Source organism: Staurois parvus, unplaced genomic scaffold, assembly GCF_062004578.1.
Source record: "Staurois parvus isolate SC_StPar_1 unplaced genomic scaffold, SC_StPar_1.0 ptg000361l, whole genome shotgun sequence".
NCBI classification, from domain to species: domain Eukaryota; kingdom Metazoa; phylum Chordata; class Amphibia; order Anura; family Ranidae; genus Staurois; species Staurois parvus.
In genome coordinates, this window is record NW_028318157.1 from 3,695,521 (window position 1) to 3,708,799 (window position 13,279).

The following is a 13,279-nucleotide window of genomic DNA, read 5'->3' on the forward strand; positions in this document are numbered from 1 at the left end:
AGTACTAGGGTTGTTGGTTTGAATCCCAACCATGGCTCCCTGCCTGGAGTTTGCATGTTCTCCTTGTGCTTGTGTGGGTTTCCTCTATGTACTCTGGTTTCCTCCCACACTCCAAAGACATGCTGGTAGGTTAATTGGTTCCTGTGTAAATTGACCCTAGTATGTGTATGTATGAATGTAAGTTAGGGACCTTAGATTGTACGCCCCTTGAGAGTTAGGGAATGATGTGAATATAAAATCTGTATGTAAAGCGCTGCGTAAATTGACGGCGCTAAACAAGTACCTGTAATAAATAAATAATAAAAGGTTGCCTGCCTTATCCTGCTTCTGCACTTTGCTGTTGGCTAGCTCATATAATGTGGTGGGCTGATAAGAATGTAGCTTGTGTCTTTGAACACCAGTAAATACAATAGGGTTGATTTACTAAAACTGGAGAGTGCAAAATCTGGTGCAGCTCTGCATACAAACCAATCAGCTTCTAACTTCAGCTTGTTCAATTAACCTCCCTGGCGGTATTCCCGAGTGTAGATCGGGGTAAAGTTTCAGTACCAAAAGTGGTGACCCCGAGCTACACTCGGGCTTACCATGCAGCGTTGCTCCGGCATCTGTTCTTCATTTACCTTGTCCTGCGCTCCCACGATGTCCCTCCTGCGGTGTCCCCGGCAATGTAATCCGGCAGATGCCGGCATCTGTCATCTAGGTTACGTCCCCTGCAAGCGTCGGGACGTACGGGGGACGGAACTGGTGGGAAATTTGAAAATGACCAAAAGTGACATTCACTCAATACACTAAAATCACATAGTATAACATTACTGTATCAAACCATTTCACATACATTTTGTCCCGAGTGCTTTGTCCTGTGCCCTGCCTGCATTTGTACTGTTCTTTCTGCCTGGAAACTGAGAAATGTCCATGGCGTCCAGAAAGCGTCCCTTTAGGTCAAAATCGGTTTTAGACCGGCTAGAGAACAGCGATAGTAAATTAGAACCACTTGCAGAATTGAGTGATAATGATTCGTGATCAGACACTGAAAACGATTTTGCGACTTTGCTCAGTGATGTGCAAACTTGGCGCTATATTTCAAATTTCAGTGTTTTTGGTTTGATTATATTATTGAATTAAATTTATTATTATTATATTATTTTTTATGATTATTTATTAAATTATAATTTATGATTTCGTGTTTCAAATTTTATCATACCTGGGATGTTTACTAGACTCTTGTTCGGACATATTTCAGCGAGTTATTCCTAAAAATTACAGGCCTACAATAAAAAAACTATATATTTCCATGCAAAAAAATGTACCGCTTTGAGCACAGAAATATGGACATAATCAGACCGCTAGGGAGGTTAAGCTTTGGCAATACAACTTGGAAGCTGATTGGTTTCTATGCAGAGCTCCACCAGATTTTGCACTCTTCTGTTGTAGTAAATATTCAAAGGCAACAATATTTTTTTTAAGAAATCTTTTGGTTTTTTTTAACAAGTTTTGAACGTAATTGTTTTAGTTAACCATTATACGTACCCCTTATGACAGTTATGGGTACTTTTTACAAAAAATTTAATTTTTTTTATTAATGAAATAGTGTTTTAGTTCCATCTTTTTATGGCTACCTCTAAAAATGAATAGTTTGCTTTTGTATTTTACCTAGGTCTTCTTGTGGGAACTCTGGATGCAGTTTTAGATTCAACTGCTAAAGTCGCTCCATTCAGAATTCTTCATCAAACCCCTGACTCCCAGGTCTACTGGTCCATTGCTTGTGGTGAGTACATGTCTGCAAAATGTCAGGAAAGGAGTATGAAGGCTATAAAGGCTAGTGGTCTGGCTGATGTGTTGACCCCTGCCCTTATCACCCTGAGTCTTTGGCTCAAATATCATTGACCATGTACAAATATGCAGATGTGGGATTTTGACTTTACTTGCTGTACATTTGTTTCAGGTCAGTGACTTAAAGCCAAACTGCACTGTATCTGAGCACCACCATCCAAAAACACTATTTTAATTCATTTTTGATATTCAAAGCAAACTCCCCCATCCATGTCTGCATACTGTAATTTGCTGAGAAAAAACACCTCTAGCATTTCTGGCTGTGGCCATCTTGAGTAAGGGCAGATGATTCATATAGCATTTATGAATCAGCTTTTCAGGAGGTGCTCTGCTACTTCCAGCAGATCTATTTGATGTGAGATGGAGTGGTCTTTGTCTGCCTGCACCTCCTGCCCTTCCTTCTTCTTTGCCTACACGCCAAGGCCTTGGCTGTCCCGCTTCCTGCAGCTGCTGCCAGCGGACTTGGACTCTCCATGACCAGGCCCTATTGCACCCGGACCCTCGTGCAGTGCCCAATTGGTCAGTCTACTGATAGGGGCTTGGAGCTGCAGCTCCATGAGCCCCTACGTTAATACAGCCCTGGCAAAGGGGTATTTAAATGCCCCCCCCCTCCCAGCCTGGTTCCTTAAGGTGGCTGCCTGTGATGTCTTATGGTAGCGCCTGCTGTGAGTGGCAAGCAGATGCGGATGGCTTACAAAAGCCCAGGCACCAGGACACAATTTCTAGTCACCATGGTGACCTGGCGCCTGGGTTTTGTTGAACCCTGAAGTAACGGAAAATAACTTTTTTATTGAAAGTAACACACAAACATTGGACAGAAAATAAAATCTATATAAAATTTAAAAACATAAATTGAGGCGTTTTTGCATTTAAGTTAATGGGACCTGATTTTGCATTGAAGTCAATGGGACACAATTTTCCATTTAAGTCAATTATCATTATCTGCACCTTTTTTTTCGGCCAATAATTTTCTGCCGCCGATTATATCAGTGCATCACTAACAAAAAGTCCTCTCTTCCAGTGCAGCTGCTACTGCATTTTAAGGGTTAATTACTTGTTTATTTTTTGGGGACATAAGAGCATTTTTTTATATACCTTATTCTCCGCTCCTGCACCAAATGGTGCTCCCCACTGTTCCATCAGTGAACTGTCACTCAGCATCCTCCCATCCATTGCAGGGCTATGGTCCATGCATTGGTCTTGGTGACATAGGACCTAAGCCTGCCGAAGTGCAGGGGGAAGAGGCCATGGGGACTGGTCTAGCAGGATAGAGGAACGTGTGTGAGTAGAGGATAAGGTAAGTAAAACTGCTTTTCTCTGTCTCCTAGGCATAAGCAAGCAGTTAAAGAGGCGCTTCAGTCTCCCCCAAAAATTAAAAGTCAGCAACTACAAATACTGTAGCTACTGACTTTTAATATAAGGACGCTTACCTGTCCCGGTATCCAACGCTGTCCTCACCTGAGCTGATTCTTTAGTGGGCTTTGGGTCCAGATGCTGACAACTAAGGAAAAGAGTCTGTGCAGCCTTGCGCGCTGGACTGTGCATTTTGCATGGTCCCTCAGTCTTCTGGTACCTGCGATGTGTCCGAGAAGGCTGCCAGTGAAGAGGGGTGGACAGGCGATCCAAAGGGGAGTGCTCCCCCCCCCCAAAAAAAGTGCTTAATGTTAAAGCGGAAGGGGTGGATGAGACAAACAAGTGGAACTTTCACTTTTGGTGAAGTTTAACCCTTCCAGGCACAGCTCTGTTGCAAGGGAGGATATTTACAGTGAAGGAAATAAGTATTTGATCCCCTGCTGATTTTGAATGTTTTCCCACTCGCAAAGAAATGATCAGTCTAAAAATCAAATGGTAGCAATAAATAATTCAAAAGAATTGCATGTCTAACAAATTATGCACTGATTTGCATGTTCATGAGGGAAATAAGTATTTGATCCCTTTCACAAAACATGACTTAGTACTTGGTGGCAAATCCCTTGTTGGCAATCACAGAGGTCAGATGTTTTCTGTAGTTGGCCACCAGGTTTGCATACATCTCAGGAGGGATTTTGGCCCACTCCTCTTGGCAGATCCTCTCCCAAGTCATTCAGGTTTGGTGGCTGTTGTTTGGTAACTCAAACTTTCAGCCCCTTCCACAGATTTTCAATTGGATTGAGGTCTGGAGACTGGCTAGGCCACTCCAGGACCTTAATGTGCTTCTTCTTGAGCCACTCCTTTGTTGCCTTGGCTGTGTGTTTTGGGTCATTGTCATGCTGGAACACCCATCAATGCCCTGGCTGAGGGAAGAAGGTTCTCACCCAAGATTTGACAGTACATTGCCCCTTCCATTGTCCCTTTGATGCGGTGCAGTTGTCCTGTCCCCTTAGCACAAAAACACCCCCAATGCAGAATGTTTCCACCACCATGTTTGACAGTTGGGATGATGTTCTTGGGGTCATAGACAGCATTCCTCCTCCTCCAAACACGGCGAGTTAAGCTGATGCCAAAGAGCTCGATTGTGGTCTTATCTGACCACAACACTTTCTACCAATCCTCCTCTGCATCATTCAGATGTTCAGTGGCAAGCTTCAGACGGGCCTGGCCATGTGCTTTCTTGAGTAGAGGGACCTTGCGGGCACTGCAGGATTTCAGTCCTTGTCAATATAGTGTGTTACCAGTCGATTTCTTGGTGACTGTGGTCCCAGCTGCCAGGAGATCTTTGACAAGATTCTCACGTGTAGTTCTGGGGTGATTCCTCACTGTTCTCATGATCATTGACACTCCACGAGGTGAGATCTTGCATGGTGCACCAGACCTAAGGAGACTGACAGTTATTTTGTGTTTCTTCCATTTGCGAATGATTGCACCAACTGTTGTCACCTTCTCACCAAGCTGCTTGGCGATAGTTTTGTAGCCCAGTCCAGCCTTCTGTAGATCTACAATCTTGTCCCTGACATCCTTGGACAGCTCTTTGGTCTTTGCCATGGTGGAGAGTTTGGAATTTGATTGTTTGATTGCTCCTGTGGACAGGTGTCTTTATACAGGTAACAAAATGAGATTAGCAGCACTCCCTTTAAGAGGCTGCTTCTAATCTTAGCTTGTTACCTGTATAAAAGACACCTGGTAGCCAGAAATACTGCTGAGTGATAGGGGATCAAATACTTATTTCCCTCATGAACATGCAAATCAGTGCATAATTTGTTAAACATGCATTTCTTTTTAATTTTCTGTTGCTATTCTGTCTCTCAGTGTTACAATACACTTACCATTCGATTTTTAGACTGATCATTTCTTTGTGAGTGGGCAAATATTCAAAATCAGCAGGGGATCAAATACTTAATTCCTTCACTGTAGTTTTCCCAGGATTCAGCTTTAATTATTGCTGAATTGAGTTTTCTTCCTTTGTTATACAACATCAACAGCAAAGATGTCTAATTTTGACTGTCATTTGAAGCTACGTTTGCTTTACTCCCTAACACAGAATATTTTTTGTTCTATGAAGTACACAGCAGACATAGCAGGTTCTGTGTCTGTTGAATAGCTGAGTCACTCTCGGTAAATAGTGGAAAAGCCTTTGCAGCTTTTATACTTTATTAATGTTTGATGCCACGCTGTGCTTCTGTAGCAGGAAGAATTTCACTTCTCTTTAGAAGTAAAATAAATGATACATTCAACAAGGGGAGTGAGACCCTCCAGTAACTTGGAAATTTGGGCAGACCACTAAATGGTAAGTTTTCATGACAGGTTTTCTTTCCATATGGTAGCATTGTAGTATTAAATATGTGACACCTGAAGTGCAAAGATATGGTGATCGGTTAGACACAAACTGGTATTAAGACACATATCTTAACAAGTTTTACTATTAAAACCTTCTGACCACTTTGTTCTGTAACACAGACATGCCCAGTCTAATAAATCTCCCTTGTTTCCAGGAAAAAAAATTGCAATTGAAAGTGCATGTACTGCATAGGGACCATGGCTCTGTTTTTAAAGAGGAACTCCTAGGACTAAATTAACTGAGAGGGAGGGGTGGGATGGCTCAACATTTTTATTTTTTTTATTTTTTAGCTGCCCAGAGTTTGAAGGAAATTTAGTCATGAAGTAAACATGGGGGTTGCAATTGCAGATTTTGTTTTCCTGATATGGTGTTTGCTTGAATGTTATTCTACCCTTTGGCTTCAAAACTTAAAACCAAAAATGTATTGTATTGCAGCTTACCAGTCATTAGATGCGATGGCTGCATCAGTTGTCTTTTCTTTGTTTTTTTACCCCTCTGTTTTCACCTGGTGATCTGGCCAGTAACACACCTCCCCTGTTAGTGAGACACCACTTTGGAGGAATGAGCCAGGACACAGCAGACAGCAGCATTGTCAGTCTGGGAAAGGGGGGGTGGTGGTGTTAGTGTTAAACATATTATCAAATTTAAATACAATAACAAATTGAAGCCAAACTCCAGCTCACATTTTATAATCAGTTACAATAAACAGTTTTTTCCTTTTGGGATAAAGGTGTTACATGAATAAAAATCTGACCATTTTAATCACCCCTGTCAGTGGCAAATGGATAGTCTCTTCCATGTAAAGTGATTCTACTGGATAGCTTGAACTTCTGAAAAACAGCAGAGTTTCTGGTTGAATCACCAGATGAAAAAACCAAAGACCAAAAAAAAAATAATTCCGCCATCACATCTAAGAATTGGCAAGCTGCAATATAATAAATGTTTGCTTTTGCGTACTGCTTTTACCACTTGCCCTCCAGACGGGTTAACATCTGGGGCGATCAAAGGGTTAACGGTGTGCTGTGTGTTGTTTGACTGTGTGTGCTGTGTGTGTGTTTTACTAGAGAAACCACATATTACTGCTGGCAGGAGAGAGACCTGTGTTGTTTTCACACAGGTCTCTCCCCTATCACTGTTTCTTGGCAATCGCCGGGTTCCAGCGGGGAATCTCCGGCCGGGACCTGGTGATCGACATCTGCAGCCACCAATGGCGATGCAGTTAGGGAGGTGCACACCCCTTCCTGGAAATGCAAATCACGTATATACAGTCAGGTCCATAAATATTGGGACATCGACACAATTCAAATTTTTTGGCTCTATACCCCACCATAATGGATTTGAAATGAAACAAACAAGATGTGCTTTAACTGCAGACTGTCAGCCTTAATTTGAGGGTATTTACATCCAAATCAGGTGAACGGTGTAGGAATTACAACAGTTTGCATATGTGCCTCCCACTTGTTAAGGGACCAAAAGTAATGGGACAGAATAATAATCATAGATCAAACTTTCACTTTTTAATACTTGGTTGCAAATCCTTTGCAGTCAATTACAGCTTGAAGTCTTGAACGCATAGACATCACCAGACGCTGGGTTTTATCCCTGGTGATGCTCTGCCAGGCCTCTACTGCAACTGTCTTCAGTTCCTGCTTGTTCTTGGGGCATTTTCCCTTCAGTTTTGTCTTCAGCAAGTGAAATGCATGCTCAATCGGATTCAGGTCAGGTGATTGACTTGGCCATTGCATAACATTCCACTTCTTTCCCTTAAAAAACTCTTTGGTTGCTTTTGCAGTCTGCTTTGGGTCATTGTCCATCTGCACTGTGAAGCGGAACCAATGAGTGCTGAAGCATTTGGCTGAATATGAGCAGATAATATTGCCCGAAACACTTCAGAATTCATCCTGCTGCTTTTGTCAGCAGTCGCATCATCAATAAATACAAGAGAACCAGTTCCATTGGCAGCCATACATGCCCACGCCATGACACTACCACCATCATGCTTCACTGATGAGGTGGTATGCTTAGGATCATGAGCAGTTCCTTTCCTTCTCCATACTCTTCTCTTCCCATCACTCTGGTACAAGTTGATCTTGGTCTCATCTGTCCATAGGATGTTGTTCCAGAGCTGTGAAGGCTTTTTTAGATGTCATTTGGCAAACTCTAATCTGGCCTTCCTGTTTTTGAGGCTCACCAATGGTTTACATCTTGTGGTGAACCCTCTGTATTCACTCTGGTGAAGTCTTCTCTTGATTGTTGACTTTGACACACATACACCTACCTCCTGGAGAGTGTTCCTGATCTGGCCAACTGTTGTGAAGGGTCTTTTCTTCACCAGGGAAAGAATTCTTCGGTCATCCACCACAGTTGTTTTCCGTGGTCTTCCGGGCCTTTTGGTGTTGCTGAGCTCACCGGTGCTTTCCTTCTTTTTAAGAATGTTCCAAACAGTTGTTTTGGCCACGCCTAATGTTTTTGCTATCTCTCTGATGGGTTTGTTTTGTTTTTTCAGCCTAATGATGGCTTGCTTCACTGATAGTGACAGCTCTTTGGATCTCATCTTGAGAGTTGACAGCAACAGATTCCAAATGCAAATAGCACACTTGAAATGAACTCTGTACCTTTTATCTGCTCATTGTAATTGAGATAATGAGGGAATAACACACACCTGGCCATGGAACAGCTGAGAAGCCAATTGTCCCATTACTTTTGGTCCCTTAACAAGTGGGAGGCACATATGCAAACTGTTGTAATTCCTACACCGTTCACCTGATTTGGATGTAAATACCCTCAAATTAAAGCTGACAATCTGCAGTTAAAGCACATCTTGTGCATTTCATTTCAAATCCATTGTGGTGGTGTATAGAGCCAAAAATGTTAGAATTGTGTTGATGTCCCAATATTTATGGACCTGACTGTATACACATGATTTTGCACAGCCCTTCCACCCTGTAGCAGTATTTCTGCTATAGGGAGCAGGGGAAGCGGTTAATTACAGAGCAACAGACACATAACAAAAATATAAGGTCTGCTGACTTTTCTTCCACACTCCTGATCTGCATATCTGATCCGTGTCGGTGACTCAGTCTATTAAAGGAAACTTTACCTGGAACTGAGCTATTAGACTAGGACAGTAGTTTCATGTACTCCTTTAGTCATTCATTCTAGGTGAACTGACACAGAATTTAAAACTGTTTTTTCAGCCTCTCTGTAGATCATGGGTCTCCAAACTGCAGCCCTAAGACCGGATGTGGCCCTTTGCTTATCTTTATCTGGCCCTTGGGGCATTATTCTTCCCTCTGATAAATGGCACCATTCCCCTCACTGACACCAACAATGGGCCATTATTCCTCCTACTGACGCCAACATTGGGGGACTATTCCTTCCACTGACACCCGATGATGGGGTACTATTTCTCCTACTGACACCAACAATGGGCCATTATTCCTCCCACTGACACCAATGATGGGCCATTATTCCTCCCACTGACACCAGTGATGGGGCACTATTCCTCCCACTGACACCAATGATGGGGCACTATTTCTTTCCCTAAAACCAAAGATGGGACATTCTTTTGTCCCACTAATGACAAAATACTTTCTACTCCCACTGGCCACAGTCCGGCCCCCCTAAAGTCTGAAAGATAGTAAACTGGCTCTTTGTATAGAAAGTTTGGAGACCCCTGCTGTAGATGACAAAAGAGACAGGGTGTCTCACAAATATTCCTCACTATTTTTGTTGCTGACCTCTTCCCTTTTTTTTTTTTTTGCAAGGTTGTACTTTATAAATGAGTATTTACTTGCTGTTTTTCCTGCTCTACCTGATCTGTGGTAATGTATATTGGCACACAACACGTTTTCAAAACGGCTTGTAAATTCACTGCTAAACAAACTTCTACATTTTAAGGTAGATGCATGCATGACCCCTAAAATGTTGCATGACACACTACAGATTTAAAGTAGAGCTATAGGCAAAACTTTCTTTTTTTTTTTTTTTCTTTTTTTTTTAATATTGGATGGAATAAGAAAGGGTTATAACTACTGTCATTTTTTTTTCCATCTGTGTCCCATTGGAGAGATTTCCCTTCACTTCCTGTCCCATAGTCAAAACAGGAAGAGGAAATCCCTAAAAATTAAAGGAATCCCTTGGGGACCCCCAGGTCACCAGGTCCCCTCTATTACCTTTCTGGAGACAACCCAAAATTTAGGATTTTCTTTTACTTTCAATGATCATGATAAACAGGATAAATACAGAGGAGGAATCTCCCTAACCCTGACAGGTGTTCTAATCCATGTCTACTCTGTCCAAAAAAAAAAAAAAAAGTTTTGCCTGTAGTTATATTTTTTAACCAGGGTTGAGATGAATACCATTTGATGGGTATACCCCCCGGAAAGATACAGAGGATGAATACACATTAATACAGAGTGATTTACCCAATTGTGGACACTGGACATACTACAAGCATCCAAAACAATTTCATCAAAGCACACATGACGTGTGTAGTATGTTCTGTCCTTCTGCGGATCACCTCTCACTCTTTCTCATCCTTTTACACTTACCAGCTATTCTCAACTGTCAAAATGACAGGAGTTGTTCTCTAAACATAGCCACTGTAAAAGTTGTAATGTTCATAAACACAGAGGAAAGAGAGAGACCTACAGAGTTCTACTTGTCTATCTATTCTGTTCCATTCATCTGCATATCAAAGGGATAAGCTTTGATCTGCATATGATGTCAATTAAGCCTTGATTCACACTGATGCGATTTTTGATGCATTCCAGAAGGCATGGAATCGCATGATGAGTGAAATGACACAAGTTTCTATAGAGGCCAGTCACATATTTGCAGTGCGATTCTGATGCGATTTGTTAAAAGGGTCGTGTGTGAGTTTAGTGTGATACAGTGCAATTTGTAGCTACATAGACTTGAATGGAGATTGCTTATCTGTCCTAAGATAACACGATTCCAGTACCTTTTCTGCAAGTCTTTGATTCGTCCCTTATCTACGATCCGTGGTCCATGTCATCAGAGAGACAGAGAGATAGACTGGCTGAGAACTCAAAGCCAAATCGCATCAGAATCACTCCTGAATAACTTAACCCCTCCTGAATAACTACCCCTTGAAATTTCCCTGAAACTGGTGGGTGAATCACACCGCATCTATGTGAAACAAGTCTAAAGCAACCGGACAAGTGAAAAAAAGATAAAAAAATAATTTTTAAATAAAATGTGTTCCTAATAAAGTCCTTTGTAACCCTTAGCCTACCCTAATCAGCATAACTCCTCCCCCTTCTCCCCTTAACGATTTATTTTCCTGCTATTATTTTTTTAACTTTCTGTTTTTCTGATCATTAATATTTAAAATTTTTATTTGTTTTATTTCTTTTCAGTTTCACTTTAACTGCTTAAGGACTGCCCTATAGCAGATATACTGCCACAGGGTGGCATCTGTGCGCAAAATCACTTATATATATGTGATTTTGCATTTCCGGGTAAGGGGCACATGCGAGTCACACGTGCCCTACCCACGCCGCCATTTGCAGCCGTGGATGTCAATCACTAGGTCCTAGCCAGTAAGTACCTGCCGGTGCCTGGTGATTACCGAGCATCTTCGACGGGGAGGAATTTTCCTTCTTGTCACCTTGAGCACACTGCTCAGGATGGCTATGCACAGTACAGCCATCTCAATCAGTGTGCTTACAGTGAAGAACACCCCCCCACCACCACCACAGTTAACCATTTGATCGCCCCTCACATTAACTTCTTCCTTCTCAGTGCCATTAGTACAGTATCAGTCCTTTTTTTCTTTTTTAGCACTGATCACTGTATTGGTGTCATTGGAGATGTCAGTGACACCAAGTTAGTTCTCCCCCAGTGTCAGAATGTCCACCGCAGTCCCACTTAAAGTCGCTGATCACAGCCATTACTAATAGAAAAAGAAAATCCCATTATCTATACCACCATTTGTAAACGCTGTAACTTTCACATAAACCAATTATTTACACGTATTCAGATTTTTGTTTTAGCAAAGACATGTAGCACAATACATTTTGGCCTAAATTTATGATGAAATTTGACTTTTTAAATTTTTTTTACTAGAAAATTTTAATAGCAAAAAGTAAAAAAAAATTTTTTTTTTTCAAAATGTTTATAGCACAAAAAATAAAAACTGCACAGGCTATCAAATACCACCAAAAGAAAGCTCAATTCGTGGGAAAAAAAAGGACGTTAATTTTATTTGGGTGCAGCGTTGCATGACTACGCAATTGTCAGTTAAAGTAACGCAGCGCCGAATGCAGAAAATGGCCTGGTCACGAAGGGGGGTAAATCCTCAGGCAGGCAATTGGTTAAAAAGCTCAAAACTGGAAAAAGCCTTTATTTTATTTGTAAATAACTTTGCAATACCTTGTACCAGAATTGTTATTTTAGTGTTTTTTTTTTTAAATGGGGAAAACATTTTTTTTTCTTTTTTTTTCTTTTATGGATTGCATGAAAGATAATTTTTGCAATGCAGTATCATTAAAAAAGGCTTCTTTTGTCCTAAAAAAATGATTACTTTATGATAAGTTATTGCCGAAACAATAGGCCCATAGCTGAAATTGCTGTGCTCCATAGGTGGTATACAGGTGTGAGAGGTGACGTGGTTGTTATTCTGAACACACTGCTCTGTAACACTGCGGCAGTTTATAATGCTCTTGTGTGACCTTTGTGAAAGGAGGAGGCCTCAGCAGCACAGGGAGAATACATTGAATCATTTATTCTATGTCCTGTTGATCATAGCATCGTTTCACATGTTCCCGTCAGAGGAATCCATTTCAGTGTACAGCTTCATGAACTGTTTCTTGGATGCTGTTGTAGAAGAAATTCTTCATGTAATTCTTGGCACTTGTACTGGTCTTCCCTCCGCAGAACTCACCCACACATTGCAGCATTGAGTCCTGCTTGCATCTTAGATGTGAGTGGGTGGGGGTTTCCTGTAAGGAGGGAATGCTGAAATGAATCTTCCCTGTATTAGTATCCTTGTTGTTTGTTTCAGCTTGATTTCCAGTGTATCTCTTTACATGCGGTATAATATGAGCCACGTTACATTAGGATGTAAACCTTTGCTCGGTAACAGGTTTAAAGGGTCGGAAACTTTCAGATACAAATTATTTTCATATACATTTGATTAATAAGATTCACAGATATGTCTGTATAAAAACTGATATTATAGAGAAGATGAAACCGCTTTTAGTTTTCCTCACTTTACTATTTAATTAGATTAATTCTGTATTTTTTTTAAATAAAAGACATGGCATACTTACATGCTCTGTGCAATGATTTAGCACAGAGCAGCCCTGATCCGTCTCTTCTTGGGTCCCCCTCTGGCACTCTTCTTGGTTCATCCCCCGCCGCCAAGTGCCATCATAGCAAGCTGCTTGCTCTGGGGGCACTTGTGCTTTCTTGCTCCTGAGCCACCTCTGTGTGTCCTTAAGGCTACGTTCACACTAGCCTTGTGTGCAGGCGGCAGAGAGGCGTTTGGGAAGCGTTTTTACCGCTTCCCAAACGCCTCTGCCAATTCTGCACATTACAGCACATGGTGCTGTTCTAACGGGAGCGTTTGCGTCGCGTCGCGGCAAAACAGACGCCTCTGGACGAGTCAGGAGGCTTTGAAGCCTCCTATTCTCGTCTATGGTGCCGCTCCGCAAACGCCCGGCCGGC

At 41.7% G+C, this 13,279-nt stretch overlaps 1 protein-coding gene across 1 annotated transcript in view; it reads left to right on the plus strand.

Annotated features, from left to right (window-relative positions):
* The window catches only part of TBC1D8B (TBC1 domain family member 8B), a 98,553-nt gene that overhangs the window by 8,491 nt on the left and 76,783 nt on the right, over positions 1-13,279 (plus strand). Inside the window, exon 2 of the mRNA XM_089684929.1 lies at positions 1,655-1,765. Within this exon, the coding sequence (XP_089541055.1) occupies positions 1,655-1,765 (111 nt within the window). The remainder of the gene's footprint in view (positions 1-1,654; positions 1,766-13,279) is intronic.